The sequence below is a fragment of the Medicago sativa genome, chromosome 7, assembly GCF_051527215.1.
Source record: "Medicago sativa cultivar Bolivia chromosome 7, Bolivia_mono, whole genome shotgun sequence".
In the NCBI taxonomy this organism is placed as follows: domain Eukaryota; kingdom Viridiplantae; phylum Streptophyta; class Magnoliopsida; order Fabales; family Fabaceae; genus Medicago; species Medicago sativa.
Window position 1 is genome coordinate 61,678,036 of NC_140755.1, and position 24,594 is coordinate 61,702,629.

The following is a 24,594-nucleotide window of genomic DNA, read 5'->3' on the forward strand; positions in this document are numbered from 1 at the left end:
TTTGTGGTTAAATATTTTTTATTTGAAGGTGATCAACCAAGTATTTTTCATCCTCCCTACCTAATCAGAAAATTTAGGTCCATTATGTATAACTAATCTAGGAATGAGTAGCCGCCTTGGGCTGATTCTTAAATGGGCAACTCCAAAATTAGTATTCATAAATATTTTCCCTAATAAGATAATCATGTTATCATCTCTCACAATACTAATTAAATTGGTTTTTTTTTTTTTTGGTATTGTACTTATGTTTGTTTATTTTTTGGACAAAAAACATTAAATATTGGGATATAGTGAGTCCCCATTATTGGAAGCTAGCATAGTACTGAAATACATATATATTTTTGTAAGAGTACAGTGTTAGAAACAATGGTACCAAAGGGTGAGACTTGGCAAAATGGCAAGTCATTGACAGTCACAAGTGGGGTCTCTCTGGTTATTTGCATGCATGCTTAGTCCTTTTTATAACGCTGACATTTTTGAAAACGCAAGCATTGAACAGTTAGTGTCCATAAATGCATTGTCCAATGCCTTGTCTTTTTTAGGGGACTTGTCATACTCTGTCAACATTCCTCTTATCATCTCAACCGTTCATTTTAGAATTCACTCACGTCACCAACCATGTACGTTGTTGAGTGTGAAGTTAACTAGTTAAGTCAACCACATATCTATTTGATGTCATCTCTTAGCTTAGCTTATGATGGTTTACGTACTTCGTTACTTGCTACAGTGTTTTCTGTTCTATGATGCTATGAGATGTCAATGTTTTTGTGAAAAAGTCATAATAAATCTTTGTGGGGGCATTACTTGAGATCGACTGGAGTTATACAGTTTTATAAATATAAATAGTCTATGAATGGAAAAAACAAACAAAAAACAAAATGCATATATTTAGATTCATGGTGGCTTGTTACAAGTTTAACAAAAGCTGTAAGATTCAACAAAATATTACTCTTAATCCAAACATACATTGATCATAGCATTATTGCTTTATAGCATTGGCATGAAGATAACAATAAATCTGTCGGCTGATAACCTTATAAATTGGATTTGTAGCCAATTCAATTATTGGCTCTAGAGCAACATATTTAAGATCCACGGAGTGTTTAGGGATCGGACTTGAGATGTATCAGTCTTTATATAGAGATGACATTGACACATATGATTGTATTTATTTATTTTTTTGAAAAAATATTACATTTAAATTTATTTCCTTATGTATCGGTCTTCTGATGCGCTCAAACAAAGGATACCAAAAATTAAGTTTATGAGAATCACCACATATGTAGCCCCAAATACAAGAAAGGAAGTCGCCCGTGTTTACAGTTCATAACCAAAGTCGCCTCATGCAACCACGAATCAAATACATTCACACCAAACAACATACTTTTATGGGAGTTCACTTTTAATCCATAAATTGGTTCAGAGAGGATTAAAATTGATTTCAAAGCTCTTACATTAGCCCAACTTTTTACCCCACCAACAAAGTATCATTCACGAACTGTAAGTGAGAAATAGACGCATTTTCATGTGCCCCTACTCCAAAACCAGTATATAAACCCGCCTCTACCAAAGCTTTCATCAAAACATTTAAACCTTATGTCGCTAAAAGAAAAAGAAAAGGAGAAAGGGGATCTCCTTGGCAAATCCCTCTTTCCATCTTAAACTTCTTAGTTGGGCTGCCATTCACTAGCACTAATGTTGAAGCAGTAGTAACATATTCTAAAGTCCACTTATGCAACAAAGTCGGAAAATTCATTTTGACCATTACATCTCCTAAATACCTCCGATCCATCGAATCATAGGCTTTCTCAAAATCAACCTTACAGGGCCGTTTCTGAGATTTTGGTGGCCTAGGGCGAACCTACAATTTGGGTTCTAACCTAACTAATAAATTACAGGGCCGTTTCTGAGATTTTGGTGGCCTAGGGCGAACCTACAATTTGGGTTCTAACCTAACTAATAAATATATATAAACATCAAGAGAATTTCTCAGCGTGAGTTAACTCACGTAGCACGGGAATGAGTTAACTCAAGAGAATTGCCTAATAAACCCCTAAAAAAAATTGGGGGCCCAAATTTCGTACTTATTTTTTGGGGCCTAGGGCGGCCGCCCTCTTTGCCCTGCCTGAGATACGACCCTGCAACCTTAAAAAGAATCAACTTTCTTTCAACTACGTGCGTCGTCCACAATCTCATTAGCAATACAAGGATACCATCAAGAATTTGTTGACCTTTTACAAAAGCTGGTTGAGATTCATAAAGAACTTTACCGACAACTTTCCACAACCTATTTGCAAGCTCCTTCGATAGAATTTTATACAGACAACCAACCAAGACAATAGGTCGAAAATTAGACAGCTGTTGAGAGCTATCTACTTTAGAAATTAAAGCAATAAAAGTGTTGTTAATACCTTTTGTTAATTTATCGTTGCGATGAAATTTGGTAAAACAATGCAGCAGCTCATATGTTAAATGTCCCAAAAATCTTTAATAAATCCAAGATTAATATCGTCCGGTTATGGGCTCTTAAAACTGTCGCAATACCAAGCCGCTTGTTTTATCTCATCCAAAGAAAAATGTTTAATTAAATCCAAACCTTCCTTCCCGCTTATTGATTTAAAAGTGAAATCGTCAGTCCCAGGTCGTGTAACCACACGTGACAAAAAATTGATTATGAAAATGGTGAAAGTCATACTAACTGGTTTTATAATTGAATAAAGTTATACAACTTTGAAGTAGTTAATAAACCAATTATCAGAACACATATTTCCTTAGAGTTTGCTTATATTAAGGTATGAAATTACATTTCTTGGAATGACATTCTTATGAATAAGATTTCCAGGAATTATAATTTTCTTATTTATGTGTTTGGTAAAAAAAAAAATCTTTGGAATATTTATAAGAGTTCTTTGATTTAAAATTTTTTAAAAAGAAAAATAAAAATAAATGTGAATGATAGTGGGAAGTTATGGCTAGTTGAGTTTTATTCTCATTGTAATGTTTAAATTCTCATCCATTAGCATGAGAATAGAAAGTTAAGAAATCATGTCTAAGACAATATTCATCGGAATAAAATTTACTTGCAAATAATTTTTTAAAACTTGAAACAAACATTAGAATATTGAATTCCAAACACGTCAGTAATAACATTAAAATCCTTGAAAAAATATTAAAATCCTTGAACAAACACATCATTAGTTATTGTTTACGGCTATGTAATATCCGGTGAAGAAATGCCCTCATGAACTTCACGAATACTCTTTTTTTTAGACTTTTCTTCTTTAAAATTTCTAGAAAAGTAGAACCCAATAAGTCTGAACTACCGACTCGATAGCGTAACGAAATCGTCGATCACAAATTGTTAATGTTTTGGGGACTAGGTTGGAAGAGATGATCCAAACCTTCCACTTCATTCATAGACATGACAACGATAATTGAAAAAATTGATTTGGAGAGTGAAACACAAGAGAGAGATAAGGAGACACACCATTCGTGATCTGCAGAAACATCATTAAAAAGATCCAAAATAAATTTTGTCAAATGTTAATTAAAAGGATCTCTACCCACCTTCATCCATAAAAAACAACATAATTTATAACGGGATCATCGAAAAAAATTCCATCGATTCATATCTTAAATTAGATCATATACATCTAAGCTGAATTTTCACAATAATGTCTCATTTTTATACCCTTCATATTTTGTAGGATACATAGTTGTGAAGCATTTTATGTGTATATTTCGAGTATCCCATAAATATTGATAAAATAATTTTTAAAAATTAAAATAATAATTTTAATAATTCGTGGATACGTATCCGTAAGTATCCGCAAAATATTGGTATCGGATAAGTATACAATACGTATGCGTTTTTTTTTTTTTTTTTTTTTTTTTTTAGAAATGATAATAACTTGACACAAAATGTTTGACACAAAATCAACACCATGGGCAATTTTGACATTTCAACCTAAAATCAAGGACACTTTTGTAAACCTGCCATACAGCATCTTCTTTCTTTTTCCTCTGTGCGCATCTTCCTTCCATCTCAGAAACAAGCTGGCGTCGCACTGAAATTAATTAGCCGCCGGGAAACACCGCCGGAGTTGGTTTTCGGCCGCCACAAACAGTGAGTAACTCCGTCTAGCTTTTCCCCTTTCTCCCATTTTTTCGTATTTTCCATACCCTCTCGTGCTGTGCAACTACGCGATCCATCGCTTGAATCAAAGTTGGTATACTATCTTCAATTTCTTATTGCAAATGTTACAACTTTTGTGCAAATTTACTTGATCTCTCATTTTGATTGCTTTGATTTTGTATACTATGCTATTTGCTTAATGCTTGATTAATAAGACTTGATTCATATGAAACAATGACACAAACACCATACACGACATTGACACGTAGACATCAGTAATAATTTAGTATGACCACATATGTTAGTATAGTACATCTCCAATTTAAAGTGTCCGTGCTCGATAGCTTGAGCCTATTGTTATTGATGTGAGTAGATGTCATTGGTTGTTTGCCATTTTAGTTCCCCTCGATACCGATGCTTGGTTAGTTATTAGCATATAACCCATTTGGGTTGTCTTGGTGGTGTTGGATCGGGACCTTGGAGTGTGCTCCTCTCAAGGTCTCAGGTTCCATTCTCCCCAGTGCCAATTTGGTGGGCTAGTTTAGCTTCTTAAAAATACATGTTTTGTGATATACCCAGTTGGCTATTTTTTGGAGAACTCAAAAGTCTATCTAACTATAAACACACCTGATTTCCCATGTGTAAATAGTATTAGGTTTTCATGAGTATATTTTCCTTCTTTTTCTACCTGTTTTACTTCATGTATTTGCATTAAGTTTACTTCTCTACTTTCTTTACTGTAACAAGTTTTAGATGAAGTGTTTTACTTGTTGGTTGTTGATGGAAAGACTTCTGTTTGACAATTCAGGTTGAGCATGCGAAGTCTTGGCTGTTGCACGCGACATTGATCTACACTTTCTGTCGCATAGAGTTGAAGTTATCTTGGTAGTGTTATTACTGAAGATAGAGGGGGAAATGGGAAAGTTAGCTCTTGCCGCAATAGTGAGCTCATGGGTTGTTCCTATCACCATAATGGTCAATCGCATAGTTCCTGAACCATATATGGTAAGAACACATTTTATTAACTAGTTGAACAGACACTTTCTGATATTTAAAATGACACTGAAGAACTTTACCATTCATTCAATATAACTGATATTTATGATCTGCAGGATGAGATATTTCATATACCACAGGCTCAGCAGTACTGCAAGGGAAATTTTGGAAGTTGGGACCCTATGATTACCACCCCTCCTGGCCTGTATGTTCTGTTAACTCTTTACTCTCCCTGTCTCCATCTTTAGGACATATTTGATCTCTTAGCTTATATTATACTGCTTTTCGGTAATAAACAAGGAACTTTTATATCAAACTTCCTGTGGAGGTTAGTTCAGCTTGTAATGAACCAAACACTTTGCTTGAAAGGCTTAGGTTCAATTCTCACTGGCGGTGGTCCCCCTTGTTAGGCGATTGGTAAATAATACTATAACTCCTCGCTGAAGCATGTGACATGCCTTGTCCTTGGACCCCATACACTTAAGCCAAAAAGGAAAAAACTGCTTATACATGATGAAATGAAAATGGAATGGAAAGAACACATGTTAAGAGGAAGAACAGAAAATATGAAATCATTCATAAGCAACTAACTAGATAGTAGACACCAACTTGTGGCTTGTGAAGAACATTCACTTGATTGTATTGTATATTAGTTTTTGTATTGGTGTACTGAATATATTTCACGTGAACACTTGGAAAGGTAGCAGTTGTAGGAAAGGTTATCGTGATCTTGATTTAGATAGTAAATTATACAATTTTGCGATCCTACGCATCCCCTCCAATCTAAAGCGTGCTCAAGATCCCATTTTTGTGACAGTTTGATGTGAGTCGTAGCAAAAATCGTTTCTGGATTATAAAACCGCACAATTGTGTGCGATTCTGAGTGCAGTTTTACACTCAAAGATTGTCTCCCTCCCTCTCACAACCATCTCTGCCTCTCACTCTCTCGTTCTCAGAGTCGTGTCACTGCAACCTTCGTCCTCAACCATGAGCCACAACCATCTTTTATTGGACTTGATCGTTTTATCATGGAACATTGACTGTTTTTTTTTTTTTTTTTTTTTAGTTTACTTGATTGTTTTATGTTTAAGCTTTGAGTAGTTTTTTTGGTGTGGATTTGGTTTGCTCTATTTTTAAAATTGTGAACTTGTGCAGTATATATATAAACACACAAACACTAGTATTTATGATCTTATGTTTCTCGATCTTGCTATCATCCTCTCCTACACATTTACTTAGATAACCTTCCAATCCTAGTTGCGATCTTGTGTGCTGCGCTCATGCTACCTCCCTCCCGATCCTGGTCAAAAACTTGATCTTGACAGCCTTGGGTGTAGGAATATATGGTCTGAAATTTGGATATTTTCTGGAAATGATGGGATTTTCATGATTTATGGGCATCATATATAAGTCTAAATATTTTGGTTTGCTTCAGTTTTTCAGTTAGAATTGTAGCACATTTGCTTAATGTGTAGAGAAGGGTTGTTCTGGGTGTCATTGGTAAACAAATTTCATTAAGCACTCTTGTGGAAAGAAAACTCCTAATCAAGCAATTTGAAATCGGATGGTTGTTTTGTTTGAACTGTAGTATGATTAATAAAGAATCACGCTAATGGAAAGAACCATAAGGTTATGTAATGAATATAACGTTTAATTGAAGAAGTAAATACACAATACAGATCTGGGAAAGAACCTGCTCCTTATGAATAATTAAAAACTGTGTGTTTGCTAAATTCTTTGTAACTATCTGGCTCTGTTAGAAGATAATATTTGAAGTACTGCTCAAATCTGACGAGTAGGACTTTGAGTGAACTTGAACTATTTTACTTGGATGAATATTATATACAATCGAATATAAGTTATCTAAAATATAATGTAGTATCAAATCTAATACCATTGTTGATCTTTCCGATATAAAAACTTTTGCAGGTACTATCTTTCACTTGCCCATATTGCTTCTTTGTTTCCAGGCTTTTTCTGTGTAGAAGCTGCATCATCATTTACTGATATGTGTTCTGCTGCCATTCTTCGATCAATCAATGGTGTCTTGGCAGTCATATGCAGCGTAATTCTGTATGAAATCATTATTCACTTGAAGCCAACACTTGGTGACAGAAAGGCGATGCTTCATGCTGTTGTCCTATCCTTGTACCCCCTTCACTGGTTCTTCACTTTTCTTTATTATACGGATGTGGCATCCGTTACTGCAGTGCTGGCTATGTATCTTGCAAGTTTGAAAAAGAATTATTGGTTAAGTGCATTGGTAAGGTATATGTAGACTTTATATTGCAAACATGTATATACGTTGATATCTATATTTATTTTGGTGTATCGTTTTTATTCAAGAGCTTTGTTTTAATATCGTGTGATTACAAATACAGTTATCTAATGTTTATAACGTGATATTTGTTACTGAATGTCTATAACTCAATATGTGTTACTGAACATACTTACTGCACAGAGCCACAGACCTTGCTTGTTTCTTATTATGATACATTATGCATATAACTAGGGAAAAATAATATTCTTATCTGTATTGGAAGACACAGTGAATTCAAGATGAGATGTACTTAGTAAATTCCTTGTGGTCACTTGATTTCAGAAAGAAAAAAAAAAAACCCTCTATAAAGGCCATTTTTATACTATGTGAATTAATTTAGTTTCATTGCTATTCTTAGTTTAATGGATCTTTTCTATCTTTTTTCAGATATTTGCTTCTAGTCTAGATTTTAAACTTCTGAGTCAATTTTTTTTTCTTCCTTCCCTTTTTTTTGTTTTTTTTTTATAAGTGCCTTTTAATGTATTTTGATGAGTTGGTATTGGACTCTTCCTATGTGTGGACTATTTCACCTTTAGCACCGTGCAATATATAGATAAATCTATGTGTAATTGTATTTTTTAGAGTGGCAGTAACACATCCAATATTGTGTATGTAGGTTGGAGCCTTTGCAGTTGTTGTTCGACAAACAAATATTATATGGGTCCTTTTTGTTGCATGCATTGGTATAATTGATATGTCTCTGATGCACGGAAAGGGCAATGCAAAAACAGCCAAGTCAGATGTATCAATTGAGCATGATTTCACATGTGCTACTGGTACAGGGGCAAAGGGTTCAAATCTGAAAAGGCGAAAGTCCTCTGTTAAAGCTGTAAATACTGCTGAGCACACTTTGCCTAAAACAAATGCATCTTCTCCTTCCTTCTGTTCAGGTTTGCTAATTGATTATACATGTTTAGGAAAATCGCTAGGTCTCTTTTATACTTAAGAAAATAAAATCTTTATAACCAAGTTCATGGCAGAAAATTAACCTATTCCTCCTAATTGTGCAACAGTAGACATAAACACATTAATATTATTTTGCAGGTTTGGTTAATGAAATTCGGGCATTACTTTTAACATTATGGCGTATGAAGTGGGAGCTTTTAATTTCATTTAGCCCCTTTCTCGTCGTGTTGATGGCCTTTCTTTTATTTGTCTATTGGAATGGAAGTATTGTTCTTGGTAAATAAAACATTCATTTCCTTGTTATCCCTTGTGATCTATCTGGCCAATAAGACCCTCTTTCTAACATATATTACTGACACTGCAGGTGCAAAAGAAGCACATGCTGTTACCCCACATTTTGCTCAGATACTATACTTTAGTTTAGTTTCTGTTTTGGCTCAGGCTCCCATGCATTTTACTTTCACCCATGCTGTGGACCTGTTTCAGTCATTTTGGAGAAGTAGGCCCCTTAGTTACATTCAGATGTTCCTGGCCCTTATTGCTGGCATTTTCTCTGTACACTTTTTCAGGTTACATCAAACTCTTATCACTTGTTTAACTAGCAAGCAGAATCTGCATTTTGATTTTTCAATAATGAAGTGCATATTCTGGTGAATTCAGTCTGATTTCTCTCTTATACGGGAAAATTTGAAGCTCGTATTTCCAAAAGCATTCTGCCGTATATTCTATAATTTTAATTTGATCAGTTTGTTTGCCCGACAATTCTATCCATTGATTTCATATCATGCGAAAAAAATTCCATGCATGTTGCATGAATTATATGTTTGGATTGGTGGTGAAATTGACAAAATTGTGGTGCCACCGTGATTTTGTTAAAGCTTCAAAATGCAACTTTGCCAAAATTGTGGTGGCTCACTGTGATTCCGACAATGCCACCGCCAATCCAAACATGCCCTTAGTCATGAAGCTCAACTCGTTCTAAATCAATAATACAAGAAAATTAATACGTATGATGCATTCTAAGACATAATTAATCTCAATTGTTTTGCTGAGTGTCTTTCATTTGATTTTTGCAGTGTAGCTCATCCGTACCTTCTTGCCGATAATCGGCATTATCCTTTCTATCTCTGGAGGAAAGTCATCACGGCTCACTGGTCAATTAGATATCTTCTGGTGCCACTTTACACGTATTCATGGCTTTCAATCATCCATATGTTGGGTTAGTACATTGCCAAACTAAGTATTTTGTATTTTCTTTCGTTCGATTGTGTCTGTCGTTGTAACTATCATCTTTTCTCGAACAGGTAAAGTTAAAAGTAAATTATGGATATTGGCATACTTCTTGGCTACATCTGCTGTTCTTGTACCAGCTCCACTCATAGAGTTCAGATATTACACCATACCGTTCTATTTCTTGGTGCTTCACTGTAACATTAGGGATGATCAACAATGGCTTCTTACAGGAATGCTATATGTCGGTGTTAATATCTTTACAATGATTATGTTTTTGTTTCGGCCATTTCATTGGGATCATGAACCTGGGATTCAAAGGTTTATATGGTGACTTTAATTTATCAGGAAAAAGGAAAACAAGAAGGCCTTACTTTATCAAAAGAATTGATTTCACTTTCATACAAGTATTTGACCTACACAAAACAAATGCACAATTCTAAATCAAGGTGTTAATGTGTTCCAGTATAATAATAATAATAATAATAATAATAATAATAATAATAATTAATGTCTTTGGTTGATTCCATATTCTAAATCTCAAAACGGCAAATAATCATTAACGCCTTTGGTTAATTACAGATCTCTAACTGAAATGCAATAAAGTAGTTTAAAGACATATCATTAATTAATAATTAAAATGATATAGATATTTGATCTTTAAATTAAATAAAGTTTTTAACATTTGGCATGCTATGTCATTAGATTAGTCCATGGCATCCAAGTGGCTCGTCTATATGGTATCTCTGTGTTTCCAGTCATCATCAATTTGACAGAGACCAAATTTGCAAGCGGGAAAAAACATAGGTAACTAAAACTATATAAAATTTTATTTCAAAAAAAAAAAAAAAAACTATAAAATTTGATTAGAGATCAATATTAGAAGGTTGTATATTTGTGAGGATCTCAATCATATTTAACCCTTTATTCAAAGAAATTTCATTAAGATAACCTGACTCAATATTGAACAAGAGAACCAAATGATAACTGAATAATATCGCAATATTGTTTGAGCTTACATATTATTTAAGTAAAGAAATTTTTGGTTATAACCATTATTTATAAATATATATATATATATATATATATATGTCAAAAAAAATAAAAAAATAAAAAAATATATATATGTATAAACCCAAGCATTCTACAACTTTTAATTCTCATAATTTTATTTAGAATTGTGAGGACACAAAGATGCAGAATTCAAAGTTCCAATACCATAACTAGAAGAAGAATAAATAGACACACCACTAATTTTGTATTATAACAAAATTCAATTATGTCCAGGTGGAGCACCGTTGTGTCTCGGGTTATCTCCTGATGGCGGAACACGTTCACCTTTTGCTAACATTTTAAAATTCAAATGTTGATAATCTAGTGGAGATGGAGGAGTAATCGATTTTGGGTTGAATCCTGATGTCGGAACATGCACACCTTTTCGCAACATTTCAAAATTCAAATTTGTGTGATATGCTCGAGCAAGTGGAAGTGAATGTAGAGGAACATTTGGTTTTTTGTTAGGCACTGATGGGGGAGTAGAGACACCTTTTGATAACATTTTAAAGCTATGATCACCCAAAACAAGAGGAAAAAACAAGCAAAACAAAGTGCAAACCCAATAAATCTTTGAAAATTCCATCTCTCCAATTTGAGATTTAGGTGTGGAAAAACATCATATAAATGAAGAAGGTTTATGTTTCAGATCCTTATTATAGTAATTTTTTTTTACTGACTTTTAATGTGATGTTTATTTGCATATTAATTTTTTTATTGACTTTTAATGTGATGTTTATTTGCATATTAATTTTTTTATTGACTTTTAATGTGATGTTTAATGGAGATGCTCTGATATAGAGATAATAATGTAAGAATAATCCAATCCTATCACACGCGATAAATTAATGCTACATCCTCTCAAAGAAAGTTTTTTTTTTAATTTTTTTTTTAGGGAACCTCTCAAAGAAAGTTAATATTTTACATGAAAAAATAATTACTTTTTTTTTTAGGAAAGAAAAAATAATTACATATATTATCTATGTAAATCTTCCCTAAAATATTTATATATATATATATATATATATATATATATATATATATATATATATATATATCTGTGTGTGTAAATTTTTTTGTTGACCCTTGCAAAATTTTGTTGACCTGTGTGTGTGTAAATCTATTATTACTTAAACTGTACCACAAAATATTAGTATGAGATTAAATATTTGACGAAGAAATGATTATTCCTCCGTTCAAAAAAAATAAGAAAAAAATTATTATTCCCTAAATTTGCATGGATAATTTTTTAATATAAAGAAGCGCATTGTACAATACCCTAAATTTCTATTTAATTAATTTTATGAGGTTAAATAGGTAGAGTTGTAATTATTATGATTATAATGATGCATGTTGCTTGAGTATTATGTTATGTACGAGGAAATAGAGTTTTGATGATGAATGATGTGCTATGAGGATTAATATGATGAAGAGAAGAATTGATTAAAATATAGAGGTGAGAGGTGTATAATAGAAGTAATAAATAAGTGGGGGAGGGGAAAGTAAAAATAATAGAAGGTGGAGGAGAAGAAAATAATAATAAGTGAATGACTCAAGTATAAATATAAAGTTAAGAATCATAATTGACACTTTTGCTGAACGTAAAAACCGGAGAAAAGAAGAGAAGGAGAAAACCCTAGCTGCGGAGAAGAGAGTCAAAAGTTGTGATTCCAGAGATTCGAGGTAAGGGGGTGAATCCTTTCAGTTTATGATATCTTAAACTATGATAGGGGGTTGTTTAAACTTAAGAAGTCATTGATGTTATGATGCAAATTTTGATGAAAGAATGATGATGAATGGATGTAATGTTGGTCGAAAGATTAAAATTGAGGGAACTTAGTTTAGGGCTTTGAGTTGAGAATTTGACCTTAAAAAAAGAATGCAATCCGGTAGGTTAAGCGAGAATTAGTGTTTGAATGATAAGACAATCATGGGGTGATGATTGGGGTGTTGGAACAAAATGAGTTTAAACAATGTCTCTTAAGTTTTGATGATAACAAGGCATTAAAAGTTTAATTGGATATGTTAATATTTGTTCAAGTATGCAGGACCATAGACTGAAATTTTATGTCTTAAAACAAAGTATTGGTTCTGGAGAAACAAATTAGAGCAAATGAATTTTCAAGAGAAGCCAAGTTGCAAGTCAGAGTCTGAGGGTCATCCAGAAGTTGATTGATCATTGTCTGAAGATCACCCAGAGTCTAAAGTTTATCAGAAGCTGAAGTGCAGACCCTGAAGTCTGTTATTATCGTTATTATAAGACACGAAGATGCAGAAGAGATTAGAAGACTGAAGCAACGATGGTTTTGAAGAATTAGAATGTTTTGGATGCTTATTCTCAGAGAAAAGGATAGGGAAGGACAAATAGTACAATTGTACAACCACTACCTCCACTACTCCAACATTTCCTGCGCATAGTACAAGCTACAATTGTGTCTCTACTGGATTGGAACGGATAATTCCCAATCAAGGAATGGTTTTCAAATTATTCCTTCCTAGGACATCAAACAAATCAAGCAACAATTCAATGTTGATTGATCAAGGTTCTCTAACAACCATTTGATGCGATGACACCTCTACAATATCTCTTTCCTACCTCTATATAAAAGAATGAAGACTTGAAGATATGCAGAGACTGCAATATTTTACAAGTGCCAAAACTCTATCAAATTTACTAAGCATCAAAAACTTAGAATTTCTTATAAACTTTCATATCTTAGAAATTCTTAAGTCTTAGAGTCTTAACTGTTTTGTATTGTGAATACCACTGATTGTATATCAAGTGTTCAACCAAACAACTATTTCTTTGTAATTTTTGTTGTTTGAAGTCTTTTGCTTGTGTGCTTGAGCATAGGAAGTCTCTTGCTTGTGTGCTTGAGCAATTGTAATCTTGTGTGATTATAGCGAAAAATTTCCTGTAAGTGAAGGGGGACTGGACTACTTCCGGATTGTGGAAGGAACCAGGATAATTGTCTGTGTATGTTTCTTCTCTCTCTCTCTCTCTCTCTCTCTCTCTCTCTCTCTCTCTCTCTCTCTCTCTCTCTATTATCCGCTGCACTTAACTTTGAACTCTACTTCAGACTCTGAACTTTATCAGAGGTTGATCATTGGACTTAGTTAAATAGAAGAAAAAGCTAACACAATTTACTCATCCTTCTTGTGTTTTTCTCACCTTCATGGGGACGATTTGGGTAAGTTAAAGGTCCGAAAATGGGGGGTTTGGAGCGATTTAAGAATGATCTCGAAGTTGAAAACTCTATTTTCCTGGTCACTGATTTGAATCAAATATATGTGATTCATATCAATCTTCATCTGAGGACATATGTGATTCGAATCTGGTTTAGGTGTCTTCATGAAAGTTGTAGATATGGATGTTAGCTTTCAATTGCCTTTTGTTTGACTTCATTTGGACATTTACAGCTTGAGATATGATCAAAATACTGCACATGGATCACATTGCGTTTTCGTGAAATTTCAACACAATATTTTGCGTTGACTAAAAAAACATTTTTGAAAACAATAATGAGGTTAAGAAAGTCGTTAGAAGTGAAAAGTAAAAGTAAGGGTCCTAAACTAATATACCTAAATTAGCGGGTGTGTTTAAGCATAATTAGAAGTGATTACCTTAAAATAATAACAAGTCTAAAACATGAACTGGTGATAGTGGCCTATGAGAATAAATGATGTTAAAGATGACTTGGCAATAGGAAGTGAAAGACAATGATAGGAGAAGACATAGAGGAGTTGTTTAAGTAGATGACTATGATAAACATAAGTTTCTCAAATTAGCGATGAGCCAAAAATGTGAAGTAGTTTAAGCAGTAGAAGGTAAAGGCAAGAGAGATACAGATGTGTAGTTCATGGTGGATTGACAACGATGAGAGTAATCCTTGGAGTAGTTAAAGAGTCTAATGTTGTAAGTTAATTAAGAGGGTATGGATTAGAATAAACCAAGAATACGGTGGTAGTAGTTACAATGATCGATGGTATAAAAAGTGATTGAAAATACGAAGATAGAGCATAAAATATGAATGAGTTAAATAAGTGAAAAAGACGATGATACGAGGGGATATTGAGTATGTGTTTTCGGGTAACTGATGAGGTTAAATATAATCTTTTTAAGTCAAAATGAACTTAGGAAGATTGTTGGGTTGAAAGTTAAAGAGTCAAGATAAATGGTAATGTTAAAAAAGCGATGAAGCATATGTAAGCGATGATAAGGAGAGGTGGGTTGAATAAATAGATGTGGTGAGAAATAATCATGGTAAGGATAAATAGCGAGTTACTTAAGACTAATAAGACGAGACTATAACGGTGTGAATAGTATGGTCACCTTGTGAGTCTAAAAACATAAATTAAGTTGAAAGAGAATAAGACGATTAAAAAAGGGGTTATACACTGATGGGTTGATGAATCAAAGGTAACCAAGTAATTTCCCCAAGGTAATTAAAATAGCCTAAGATGATTGTTAGACATGAATGTATAAGGTAACCAAGTTATTTCCCCAAAATATTGTTTGTATTTGTGTTCCTTGTTATTTTGTCGTCATCCTAAGAGTCTTTGGTTTAGGATCTTTATGCATCCGATTGTACAAAATCGATGAGCAAAACACTAATCTTTTCAGTTATAAGCTACTCCCTCCGATCACTAATATAAGCAAAACTTAACTTTTTAAATACATTGAATAATCAATGTATCTAAAAAATAAAAATTTGTTTATAATAGTGACCGGAAGGAGTATTAACTATAAGTTAACTTTTCAACTATTTAGCTTATTAGCAATTAATTAACTTATAACTTAATTTTACGAAGACACCCTTAATTTAACTTAAATTAAGCAATTGCCATGTTTAATTGATTTTTTATTGCTATTTAAAGTTTTATTTTCCTAAAAAAATAAATCAAAGTTTTGTTGTTTTTTATATTCTAATTATTTTATTTTATTAATCCCCCTTAATATAAGAAGATAGTATGTTGTGGAAAATCCCAAACTGACTATCCTATAATGCTGCCACGTCCTAAAATGAAGGGTAAAACATGTCTAAATAATGCTTTCCATAACTATATGACCAACCTCTAATATTATGATGTCATGTAAGTCCCAAGTTATGTTATATTGGTTTCATTGCACTTCAAAATGCTTTTCCCGATTCAATGCTAACTACATACACCAACTATCGTACAACAGCTAAAAGGGTTTCAGTTACCTTTTCTACAACACTTCACAGAGTCCGATACCCAATCAATCAAAAACAATTCACTATTATCAATATCTATCATCATACATATCTCTCATAGAGAAACACTTCCTATGCTCTAAGCACCCAAAATATTTTTCCCACTTCAGAGTTTCGTGGTAACCATCTATGACTTTTTCATTTCATGAACTTATTTTGTTATTATGGTTTTAGATCTAAAACTCTGATTGGTTATCCTAATATAAGTTATATTTCAGATCTGGCTTCATTCAAATAAGAAGCATTGTTAAGCCAGATGAGTTTTGTATTCTAACATATTTGTTTCTCTTTATCGTCAGATCAATCATGTTGGTGAGACCTTTTCAATTTATTGCTGATGTTCACCAGAAAAAGGATTTCTGGAAAATGGTTGTGCTGGTGAAAGACAAATGGGTTGTTGTTAAGGATGGGAAGGAGCACTTGGAGATGGTCATCGTTGATTCTAAGGTTATATGTCTGTTGTTGTATGGTTTAAAGTTACATTATAATAATTATAATAATATACTAGATCTGTATTATACAACGTAACCTATTGTGTTTTTGAAAAACTCTATCTCTATCTGTAAACAACAAGCTAGATTTGTAGTTCAATATAACTCCAACATTCTAACACCAGGTTAAACAGTAATAACCATTATGCTAACAAACAAACTATATGTTTCTATAGGGGGATGATATTCAAGTTGTGATTCCTACTGAATACAAAGCCATGTATGACACCATACTGCAAGAGAACAACACCTACACATTGAGTAACTTTCAAGTTGGTAAAAATGATTTGCTCTTCAAAGCATGTGATCATAAGTACCGTTTGAAATGGACTGGTGGCACAACAGCAGTTGATGTCAATGCTCACAACATACCACATCCAATATTGAAAATGAAACCCTTAGCTGAAATTATATCTGAGAAATGGCATTTTGATATGTTATATCGTGAGTCTATATGTTTATATTCTAACTTCTGTTGATTTGGATGACCTATTGAATGTGGTTTACTGGGTTTGTGTTTGATTCATGTGCAGATGTTATTGGTGTGGTTCAAGATATGGGATATTGCCAAGTTCATGAAGGCACAGGGAAAAAGCTTCAGGTTAACTTTACTTTAAGAGACTTGACTGATATCACTCTTAACTGCACTTTATGGGAGTCCTATGCTGGGACCTTTATTCGCTATAACAATGAGAGGAAAGAACAAGGTCCAGTAATAGTGCTACTGAAGTATGACAAAGTCAAAGAAGAAGGTTTGTTATATTTTTTAATGTATTCAGGTGTTCATGTAGTAATTTGTTGCTCAAGTCACTTTTCAAAATTGTAGGTCGGTTTCCACTCAGCATCTCAAACACATACTCCTTCACCAAGTTGTTTATAAATGAAGACATTCCTGAGATCAATCAATTTAGGAAAAGGTTTGTTATTTTTCAAGAAGAATTAACCTTACAGCATACTTTAGAGTTATGTTATTATAATACTATCACTGTTTGAATCGATACAAATCCATACGTAGGTTGCCTAAGGAAGACCCGAGTCAGTCACAAAGTCAGATTGTGTGCACACAATCAAGTGGTTCTCAGGTTGCTTCTGAGGCTGATTTGTTGTCTGAGCTAATGATTATGCCATTGTCTCACATAATGGAGCTTGATCAGGTTTAATATTTGAACCTCTAGGCAAAATTTCTATTAGTTGTGCCCCTTTAAACAATTGCTAAAAGATTTTTTTTTTCTAATTTCAAATATCCTATTATGTAACTGTTCCAATAGTTGATAAGGTCAACTCTACAAAATTTGGTTGGTATTATTTGGCTTGCGTCAAATGTCCCAAGATTGCTAAAGGTGACAACCCTCCATACACATGTGATTCTGGCCACAATACTGAAACTGAAATCGTCAAGTATGTGTTATATCATGTGAAGTTCACCATTTTAATTACATAGACTATATCTTTTAATATTACATCAACTATTGTCCCTCAACTGTTTTTATTACACGAATGTTAGGTACAAGTTGGAGATTGATGTCTCTTATGGGGCAACAAAGTCTGCATTTGTTCTGTGGGACCGCAAGGTCACTCAATTGTTGGGTATTTCTGCAGCACAACTTCATAGCGACATGATCCAGGTTTAATCCTATTACACTCACGAATTTGTGAATCAAGTGATTTCTAAATTTCCTATTGTTGAGGTAACTAAATTATCACTATATCATTCTATATTGAAACAAATTGGCTGCACTAATTCGTACACACTTACTTATGCGTTATGTGCATCACCTTACTTTGCAGGATGTTGCACCTCATTTGGAGGCAGCTGAAATGCCTGACATTTCCAACACTCTTGAAAGTGAAGATCATACCATTCCAGCTGTAAGTACTGCGATTATATGAACAATAATTATCAATCTCAATGACTTCTGAAATGTATCTGCATATAACAAATCAACTGACCTTTATATAAATATTTTACGACTACTGCAGGAAGGAATGTCTGGAACATCTGAATATGATCCTGATAATATTTCTCAGATGACACCAATTAGCAACCCCAAAAGTTCTTAAACTAATGTTGATTGGGATGGTTTATCCCAACTCACCCCTCTTAACAATGTATTACTTGCTGAACCGTTCAATGCTCCACCCCCTGCTGAAACAACTCCTGTGACTCCTAAGGTGACATTTGATGTTCCCCAGCCACGCAACCATGATGATATCCCTCCTGCCAAGCACTCTTCATCCAAGAGGGTGAAGCTAATCAAACAGGAAAAGAAGTGATATCATTTCCTGCACTAATATTAGTATGCTTTTTTATTATTAATTTTGTAATATAATTATGACAATGTATTAACTTGGTTAACTTTTGTGAACCAAGTGATACAGAACTTCCTACTTTACTACCAATGACTTACGCTGATATATTATTGCACTAATTATCCAAGTTATGTAAGCAACTACTATGTAACTTCTATCTATTTCAATTTAATGCTGACTTATTTCTACCTACAATATCACTTGCTCAGATATGTGAAGAATGTGACAATATGTTGTTTTTCAGTATATTATGTTATGTGTTAATTATAGTACAAGATTCTTATTCATATAATGTTGCTTATAATGTTTCCTCCTACTCACCTGAATTACTTAGGTAAATGTTAGAAATATTGTTTATATATTGGACTGGACCGTCATAATATTCCTAAAGGCTCATTATCCCTCCATTAGGGCCTAGGCGCCCTCCATAATGACCAAGTCGCCCGTTAGAAGGGCCACCAGGCCCAGGCGCGTCTTCCATGAAGCCGCCGCCTCACTTAAGTCTCTAGAACCCTCTAAAAACACCAAAAGTACGCCAATGCCGTTGTTGCTTGGAAACCAAGCAACCAAGGCCCAAGCCCGTAAACAGGCTATAAATAACACTCTTGAGAGCAGTCTCAAGGCATCTAATCATCAGTCCAAAAACCCTAGTATACGATTCCTAACCCTAGAATCCTTACCGTACTTCTTGGCAAGTACAGTTGGCGCCGTCTGTGGGAAAAGGTAAAACTAGCCTTGACCACGTTCCTGGATCGCAGATCGTGATTCAGAAACCCTTAAACTAGACCTCTAAATCGTGAAACTCCTTGGCGATTTAGAAACCCTAACCCCTTTCGACCAACCTAAATCGCACCTCACGTACGATTTAGAGAAAGGCCTCACCATGGCAACCGCTGAAGAATTAGAGACCATGCGAACTCAACTCGCTCAGTTGAAAGAACACAACGAGGCCCTACAAGCCTCGATGGAGACCATGCAACAGAAACAGCAAGAAAAAAAAGATGAATCAAACCACGGCGAGATGGACGACCCGGAGCCTCAACCCCTGTCCGCCGAGATATGGGGCGCGCCAGTCCCAGAGAACTTTAAGCCTCCTCACCTCTCCGTTTTCGATGGAAAAAGCGATCCCATGGAACACGTCACGACCTTCAATACTCGCATGGCCGTCGTCGGAGCTCCTGATTCCCTTAAGTGCAAATTATTGGCTGGTACTTTCTCAGATGCTGCCCTACGCTGGTATATGAACCTTCCCCGATTCTCCATCATCAGTTATCCAGATATGACAAGGAAACTTATCCAACAGTTCTCGGCAAGTCGCCACCGTAAGGTCCCCGCCACCAGCCTTTTCAACGTGCGACAGGGGCACAACGAATCCCTCAGAGACTACCTGGCAAGGTTCAACGAAACAACTATAAAGGTAGTTAACCCTAATCAAGAAGTATTTGTGGGCGCTTTCCAGAATGGCCTTCGGGCGGGTCAGTTCAATGAGTCGCTAGCTCAGAAACCTGCCGATTCCATGGAGGAAGTAATCGCCAGAGCGGATTGCTATATCAAAGGAGAGGAAAGCAACGCAGAAAAGAAAGCCAGGGACGCCAAGGAGCGGGCGTCGACCAATACGGAACGGCGACCTTACCAACCGCCTTCCAACAGGGATCGCGCTCCCTATCAAAAAGCAGAAAAGCGAAACTATGCGCCCTACACCTACAGGCCGCGCGCGGAAAACTTCACCCCTCTGAACACTAGACCAGAACGCATCATGAAGGAAATCTACGAAACTAAGCTAATACGGGAACCACCCCCACCACGATTCAACACCATGGGAGCTGACAAGGACAAATGGTGCAAGTATCATAGGATAAAGGGTCACGATACTGATTCGTGCGTACACTTGCGCCGCGAAATTGAGAGGTTAATACAAAATGGCAAGCTAAGGGGGTACGCCCAGGACCGCCAGGGCGAAGACAAGCACGAGGGGGAAAACAAAAAAGAGGGATCACCAGAAGGAAAGAGGCACACACTGAACACAATTTCTAGTGGTTTCTCCGGAGGAGGAGAGTCGAGTTCGTCCCGCAAGAAATATGTAAGACAGGTCATGCTTTGCCAAGAATATGAGAAGCAAATTCCAGAACACGAGCCTGACGTATCCTTTACTTCGAAGGATTACAAAGACGTCGTGCCACATGACGACGATCCCATGGTGGTCACGCTGCAAATCTTCAAATGGGACGTAAAGAGAGTACTAATAGACCCAGGAAGCTCAGCTGACATCCTCTACTACGACACTTTCGACCGAATGGGGTTAGATCCGGAGCAATTGCAGCCCTTCAGAGGCACGTTGGCGGGGTTCACCGGCGAGCAAGTCCACGTCAGGGGCTACATTACCCTTAAGACAACGTTCGGTCACGGATCCCATGCCAAAACTGTTCGCGTACGGTATCTCGTAGTCAACTCACCAAGTTCCTACAACATCATCATTGGGCGTCCCGCTTTCAACTTGCTGGCCGGTTTCCTATCAACAAAATTCTTGGTCATGAAATACCCCCTTGACAACGGAAAAATAGGCACCATCAAGGGCGACCAAAAGCTGGCCAGAGAATGCTACCACAATAGCCTGCGCCTACAGAAGACTCGGAAGAAATCCGCCAACGAAGTCGCACACGAAGTCAACGTGATAGATCTCGACCCCAGGGAAGAGTTCCAACAAGAACGAATAGAGCCCACCGAAGACCTGAAAGAAGTCTCCATCGGTCCTCAAGCCCATCAAACAACTAAGATTGGTACGTCGCTTAGCAAAGAAGAAGAAGCCGCCCTCATAGATCTACTCCGAAAGAACCTAGATCTTTTTGCTTGGCATCCGTCCGAAATGCCAGGGATGGACCCTGACATTGCTTGCCACCACCTATCCATCAAGCCAGGCATTAAACCAGTTGTACAACGAAAGCGTAAGATGGGCGAGGAAAGAAGGAAAGCCGTAGACGAAGAGGTAAAGAAACTAGCAGACGCCCGTTTCATTAGCGAGATCAAGTACCCCACATGGTTGGCTAATACTGTTCTGGTAAAAAAGGCAAACGGAAAGTGGAGAATGTGCGTGGACTATACCGACTTAAACATGGCGTGCCCCAAAGATCCTTACCCACTCCCGAACATCGACCACCTAATTGACAACGCCTCAGGCTTCGGGACTCTGAGTTTCATGGACGCCTACTCAGGTTACAATCAAATTAGAATGGACCCCTTGGATGCCCCCAAGACAGCATTTATGACCAACACGAAGAACTACCACTACGAAGTCATGTCCTTCGGCCTCAAAAACGCCGGAGCCACTTTTCAAAGATCCATGGACATGGCTTTCGCCCAACAAATAGGAAGGAACCTGGAAGTATACATCGACGATCTGGTGGCAAAAACAAAGGAAGGGCGCAGCCATACTGAAGACCTGGAAGAAATCTTGGGCCAAGTGAGAAAATACAGAATTCGGTTGAACCCAGCTAAGTGTTCTTTCGGAGTACAGGCGGGAAAGTTTTTGGGTTTCCTCTTGACAAGACGGGGTATAGAAGCAAATCCAGACAAGTGTCAGGCGGTGATCGACATGAGAAGCCCCTCCAGCGTCAAAGAGGTCCAGCAGCTAACAGGACGATTAGCCGCACTATCTCGTTTCCTATCTTGTGCGGGCGATAAAGCTTTCTCTTTTTTCGCATCCATCAGGAAAAAAGAGAAATTCGAGTGGACGCCAGAATGTGAAGAGGCCTTCCAGCAGATCAAGAGGTTTTTATCTAGCCCGCCTATCCTTCAACGACCAAGCCCGAGCGCCGTCCTGTTCCTATACTTGGCTATTTCTGAGAACGCCATGAGCACAGTCCTGGTAGAAGACTCGGACGCAGGTGAAAGGCCAATCTACTTTGTCAGCAGAGTGTTCAAGGGTGCTGAATTACGATATCAGAAGCTAGAACGCCTGGCCCTTGCAGTGGTAACTACGGCGAGGAAGCTCCGACCGTACTTCCAAAGTCATAAGATTGTGGTGAAGTCAGATTATCCCATCAAGCAAGTCCTCGGAAAGCCAGATCTAGCCGGACGAATGGTCGCGTGGTCCATAGAGCTATCAGAGTACGATGTCCAGTTCGTACCAAGAGGGAGTATTAAGTCTCAGGTATTAGCAGATTTTGTCGTAGAGCTCACATCGCCTGCACAAGCACGCCCCCCATTTGTGTGGCTTTTATCCGTCGATGGCTCCTCCAATTTAAAAGGGAGCGGGGCAGGCATCGTCTTGGAGGGACCAGAAGATATCCTCATAGAACAATCCCTCAGATTCGAATTCAAAGCAAGCAACAATCAAGCGGAGTACGAAGCGCTAATTGCCGGCATGATTTTGGCGCAAGAAATGGGAGCAGAAAACCTGAGAGCAAAGAGTGACTCTCAATTGGTGATGAGTCAGATCACGGGCGAGTATCAGACCAAGGACTCTCAACTCATCAAATATTTGACAAAAGTACAAGACCTCGCCAAAAGGTTCGTGTTCTTCGAAGCAGTCTACGTGCCACGAGAACAAAACGCCAGGGCCGACCTACTGGCCAAACTCGCCAGCACTAAACGGCCAGGGAACAATAGGACAGTCATCCAAGAAGTTATTACAACGCCCAGCACCAATAACGAAAGTGTGCATCACATCGATAAGGGAGAGGAAGGATGGATGGAACCATTGCTAAGATACTTAACCGGATCATTCACGCCTAAAAACAGCGAAGAGGAACAGACAGTACGAAAAAGAGCTTCCAAATTTGTCATCATATCAGGAAAACTCTACAAACGAGGACGAACGAATCCGTTGCTGCGCTGCTTGAGTGAAGATGAGACCCAATTAGTATTGCTCGAGGTGCATGAAGGCGTTTGTGGCAGCCACATCGGAGGACGCGCTGGCGGCAAAGCTACTCCGCGCGGGATACTACTAGCCCACTATGCTTCAGGACAGTTCAGACTTCGTAAAAAAATGCGACAAGTGCCAAAGATTCTCCGACAAAAAGCACGCTCCAGCCCAGGAGCTAACTTCTGTGTATTCTCCATGGCCCTTTCACAAATGGGCGGTTGACATAGTCGGCCCTTTTCCTCTCGCCCCAGGACAGCTGAAGTTTCTTATTGTGGGCGTTGACTATTTTACTAAATGGATCGAGGCGGAAGCGGTCGCCAAAATAACAGCCGAAAGGGTCAAGAAGTTCTACTGGAAAAGGATTATTTGCCGCTTTGGGCTCCCCAGGTGCATAGTATCGGACAACGGAACGCAGTTCGCAAGCTCAACAGTAGTAGACTTCTGCAAGCACTTAGGAATCCAAACGAACTTCGCTTCAGTGATCCATCCACAGGCCAATGGACAAGCCGAATCAGCGAATAAAGTTATTCTGAACGGAATCAAGAAAAAGCTAGAGGCGGCCAAGAGCCTTTGGGCAGAGCAGCTACATGAGGTAAGTGTAGTAAATTAATCTAAGCTGTTAAAATAAAATTCTTTGATTTTGAGATATTCCATGAATAGATTACGATAAGAGCCACGTCCACGTAAGTACAGGTACTATGGTCATATCACACTACTCCGCACTCCACCACCAAGGAAACGCCATTCACAATGGTTTACGGCGCGGACGCCATGCTACCCGTGGAAATAGATACTCCCACGTGGCGACGAGAAGCGTTTTCGGAAGAAGGTACCGTATTGTTATTAGACCATCTAACACATTTTTTGTGCAGGGAAACAAACTTTACTTCAGAACGAATTGACTTAACTGTTTCTCCAATTTACGTTATTTTATTTCTGTACAAAAGCAAACGACGCAGGTATGGCAGTAAACATGGATGTCATTGATGAGGTGAGGGAACAAGCCCACATCCGCGAGTTCGCCGCCAAACAAAGAGCAGCTCGCCGCTACAATT

The 24,594-nt window shown here is 36.9% G+C and overlaps 2 protein-coding genes and 1 pseudogene across 5 annotated transcripts; all 3 read left to right on the forward strand.

The window, feature by feature from the left end:
* The first annotated feature begins 4,042 nt into the window (after positions 1-4,042).
* ALG10 (DIE2/ALG10 family) lies at positions 4,043-9,971 on the forward strand. Of its 4 annotated transcripts, none has more exons than XM_085724296.1 (9): positions 4,043-4,225; positions 4,944-5,140; positions 5,248-5,336; positions 7,061-7,394; positions 8,068-8,341; positions 8,496-8,633; positions 8,722-8,926; positions 9,434-9,576; positions 9,662-9,971. In XM_085724296.1, the coding sequence occupies exons 2-9, from the start codon at positions 5,051-5,053 to the stop codon at positions 9,919-9,921; spliced, it is 1,533 nt and encodes a 510-aa protein (XP_085580422.1). In that variant the 5' UTR covers positions 4,043-4,225; positions 4,944-5,050; the 3' UTR covers positions 9,922-9,971. The 4 variants fall into 4 exon arrangements, with proteins under 4 accessions (XP_085580422.1, XP_085580424.1, XP_085580421.1 ...); XM_085724298.1 differs by having other exon boundaries at positions 7,102-7,394; XM_085724295.1 differs by having other exon boundaries at positions 4,043-4,126.
* Positions 9,972-16,183: 6,212 nt separating this feature from the next.
* On the forward strand, positions 16,184-18,429 carry LOC146907413 (uncharacterized; annotated as a pseudogene).
* A 1,132-nt stretch (positions 18,430-19,561) lies between these two features.
* Positions 19,562-23,624, forward strand: LOC146907414 (uncharacterized). The gene is made up of 2 exons (XM_085729098.1): positions 19,562-23,431; positions 23,559-23,624. The coding sequence occupies exons 1-2, from the start codon at positions 19,562-19,564 to the stop codon at positions 23,622-23,624; spliced, it is 3,936 nt and encodes a 1,311-aa protein (XP_085585224.1).
* The last annotated feature ends 970 nt before the right edge of the window (positions 23,625-24,594 follow it).